This window comes from Gossypium arboreum, chromosome 4, assembly GCF_025698485.1.
Source record: "Gossypium arboreum isolate Shixiya-1 chromosome 4, ASM2569848v2, whole genome shotgun sequence".
NCBI lineage: Eukaryota > Viridiplantae > Streptophyta > Magnoliopsida > Malvales > Malvaceae > Gossypium > Gossypium arboreum.
In genome coordinates this window covers 117063663-117066427 of record NC_069073.1, presented here as the reverse complement: position 1 = coordinate 117066427, position 2765 = coordinate 117063663, and the positions used below count along the sequence as shown (strand labels likewise).

The 2765-nt window shown below is 40.5% G+C and overlaps 1 protein-coding gene across 1 annotated transcript; it reads right to left on the bottom strand.

Moving 5' to 3' along the window:
* Positions 1–893: 893 nt before the first annotated feature.
* Positions 894–2549, bottom strand: LOC108457623 (protein EXORDIUM-like 5). Its single transcript, XM_017756672.2, has one exon. The coding sequence runs from the start codon at positions 2144–2146 to the stop codon at positions 1106–1108; it is 1041 nt and encodes a 346-aa protein (XP_017612161.1). The 5' UTR covers positions 2147–2549; the 3' UTR covers positions 894–1105.
* Between the last annotated feature and the right edge of the window lie 216 nt (positions 2550–2765).

The following is a 2765-nucleotide window of genomic DNA, read 5'->3' as shown; positions in this document are numbered from 1 at the left end:
ATATAAACATATAATACTACAAAAATACCTTAAATTTTTATATAAATAATATATTTTGATAATTTCGCAACTAAATAAAAACTCGATCAATGAATGTTACCTATACAAAGCAAATCAAAATTCCAAAATTAGGTAAACTGCGTCTACTGTCACTAAACTATTAGTAAATTTAAGTTTTGATCACTCGATTTTAAAAAATTACAAAATGATCACTAAATTGATCGAAAGTTTTAATTTTAAAATTGTTGTTGCATGACATTTTCTGTTTGCATCGTCTGCACCAACCGAAAGCTCTCATTTCTCTTCTCTTTTACAATTTATTATTTTTCTTGAACCAAATTTAAATGTAATGAATCTGTGAACCAAAATCCAAACAGTTTTATTCTCTAATCTACCACATTGATCGTCAAATAAACTTAGATTTAAGATATGTTCTTCTACTTATGGATGGGTACTGATCCATCATATTGATTTGTCAAATCGTCACTTAGAGCTCATTAGTTGGACTTAAATTAAAAAAAAAAAAGCTTAACTATTTAGTAACTTGAATAAAAAATTTCAAATAGTTTAGTGACTTAAATAAAAATTTTTAATTAATTTAGTGATAGTATTATAACTTTTGAAGTTGAGTGACTAAAATATAAATTTATTAATAATTTAGTAACCTTTTGTAATTTACCCTTCCAAAATTCAAAGTGGCAAATGTCGTAACACTTTAACAAGCATAATTGGAAGCAAAGAGCGTGAAAAGGGAAACACGCTCGCTGTAAAGCTCAGACTATGCACTGTTTTGCTTTCTTTTCTTTTTTTTTTTACCTGCAAATCACGCCTTTGATTCTTCTGAAAACCAAAGCTTTAAATTTGCTCTTTATCACCACCACTACAATGGCAAATTTCAAAGAAATGAAAATTTTCTACTTATATTAATTAAACATAAAATAATGCTATAATATTTAAACTTGAAATCTTCATCATAAACCTGTTTATACAACTCTACAATACATATAATTATCTCAAACCCTAAATTGACATGCAAAAATCAAGATTCCATGGAAATGAATCTGATGATTTCAATGGAAAAAAACCCAGAAAAATGAAATTAAATTTAATCCAAAGCATTGGGACCAGCACAAGCTTTCAAAACAGGGCTCCAAATCCATTGCACCATGAATTTCCTTCCTTTATTGCCGTACATGTTATACGTTTTCCTTTTCTGGTCTCTCATGACTTGACCGATGTACCCTCCGCCGCCGCCGGTACCGTACAACCCTTCACAGAGGTCTCCTATCTCCGTCGGTGCGGTGGGGTCCTCTCCGGCGTACCATGCGTTCACCAGTGGGTTTGTGGAGAGCTCGGCTAATTCGTGGGCGATCACACTGATCATGCCGTCCAACCCGACATCTCCGTTCGGTGGGGCCAACGAACCCGGACCGCCACCACCCATGTATCCCGGGACGGCGAAGGGGTAAGCGCAGACCTCGGGGCATTGTTTACCCGAGTTGCCGATCCAAGCGTAGGGCAAAGTGTGACCCACCATGGATGGGAACGTGAAGTAATGGAAGCCACAAACGGCACGGCAAAAATCTTCAACGGTGACGTCTTGGGAGGTAAGGATTAAGTAGATCCCATTGCGGTGGTCGACGGGGAAAGGAGCGGCTTCGACGGCGGTGGCGATAACTTGTTGGACTGAAAGGCGCGTGAGGTGAGAACCGCGGGAATAACCCGTGTCGGAGTGTTCTTTAGCAATGACGACGGTCCGCGAAACGTTGGCTCCGGTCTGGTCAGTGTAAAGAGAGACGGTTTTCCACCAGTCGGAAACGGAAGGAGACGGCGTCGCGGAAGGGGAAATTGAGTTTATGAAGTCTTTGATGAGGAGTTTTTGGGAAACAGACCAACTACCGTACCAAATGAGGTAGATATTGATCGGCGACGAGGAAAGGACGGGACCCATGTGGTAACGGAGGTCGACAATGTCCGATGAGCCTTCGAACTTTTTGGAAGAGGAAAGGATTCTGGGTGGAAGCTTGGGGTTAAAGAACTCAGCTTGATGAGTGTTCAAAGTTTGGTCTTTTGCAGTGGCAGCTAATGAAGAAGCAGCGGAGAATGCGAGTATTAGAATGGGAAAGAGCAAATGGTGAAGAGACATTTTAAGCGGTGGCGATGAAAGAGGAAATGGGTTGGTGGTGGCGGTGGCGGTGGAGGAGGAGGAGGAGGAGGAGGAGGAGGTATAGGGAAATGGGGGGATTTGGGGTGTATATAAAGAGGGGAATGGGGTCGCTCGGAAGGGAGGGAAATTGGCTGGAGACAGCTGCTGAGGTGCAGCGAGTGGACGCGCACTCTTTTACTTTCCCCTTCAATCGCTCAAATCATCGGCTGCTTTTTTTTTTTTTTTACTAGTCGTGGTTAAAGGCTAAATTAGGCAATTATGTCTTCTTCTTTTTTTTGGCTGTCAATGAAGTCAACTGCTGTGAATAGCATAGAGCCACTTTCTTGTAGGGAGATTTCGACCATGTGCATAGCAGTTTTTATGTGGGAAACACACCCACTTTACCCTTTCATTTTATTTCTCAACAGAGGCGAGTATCACAAATATATATGTACACCTTTTTCAAGTGCCTTTCTTTGTTTACTCTTTGTTGATTTTCAATTTTTGGAATTTTGGGGTTTTGTTTTTAAGGCCAACTGAGCCATTGATATGGTGGGAGGGTGGGGAGATTCTTGGTGGAAGAGATGGCAAGCTGGTGGGACATGGTTGGCTTCTTCTA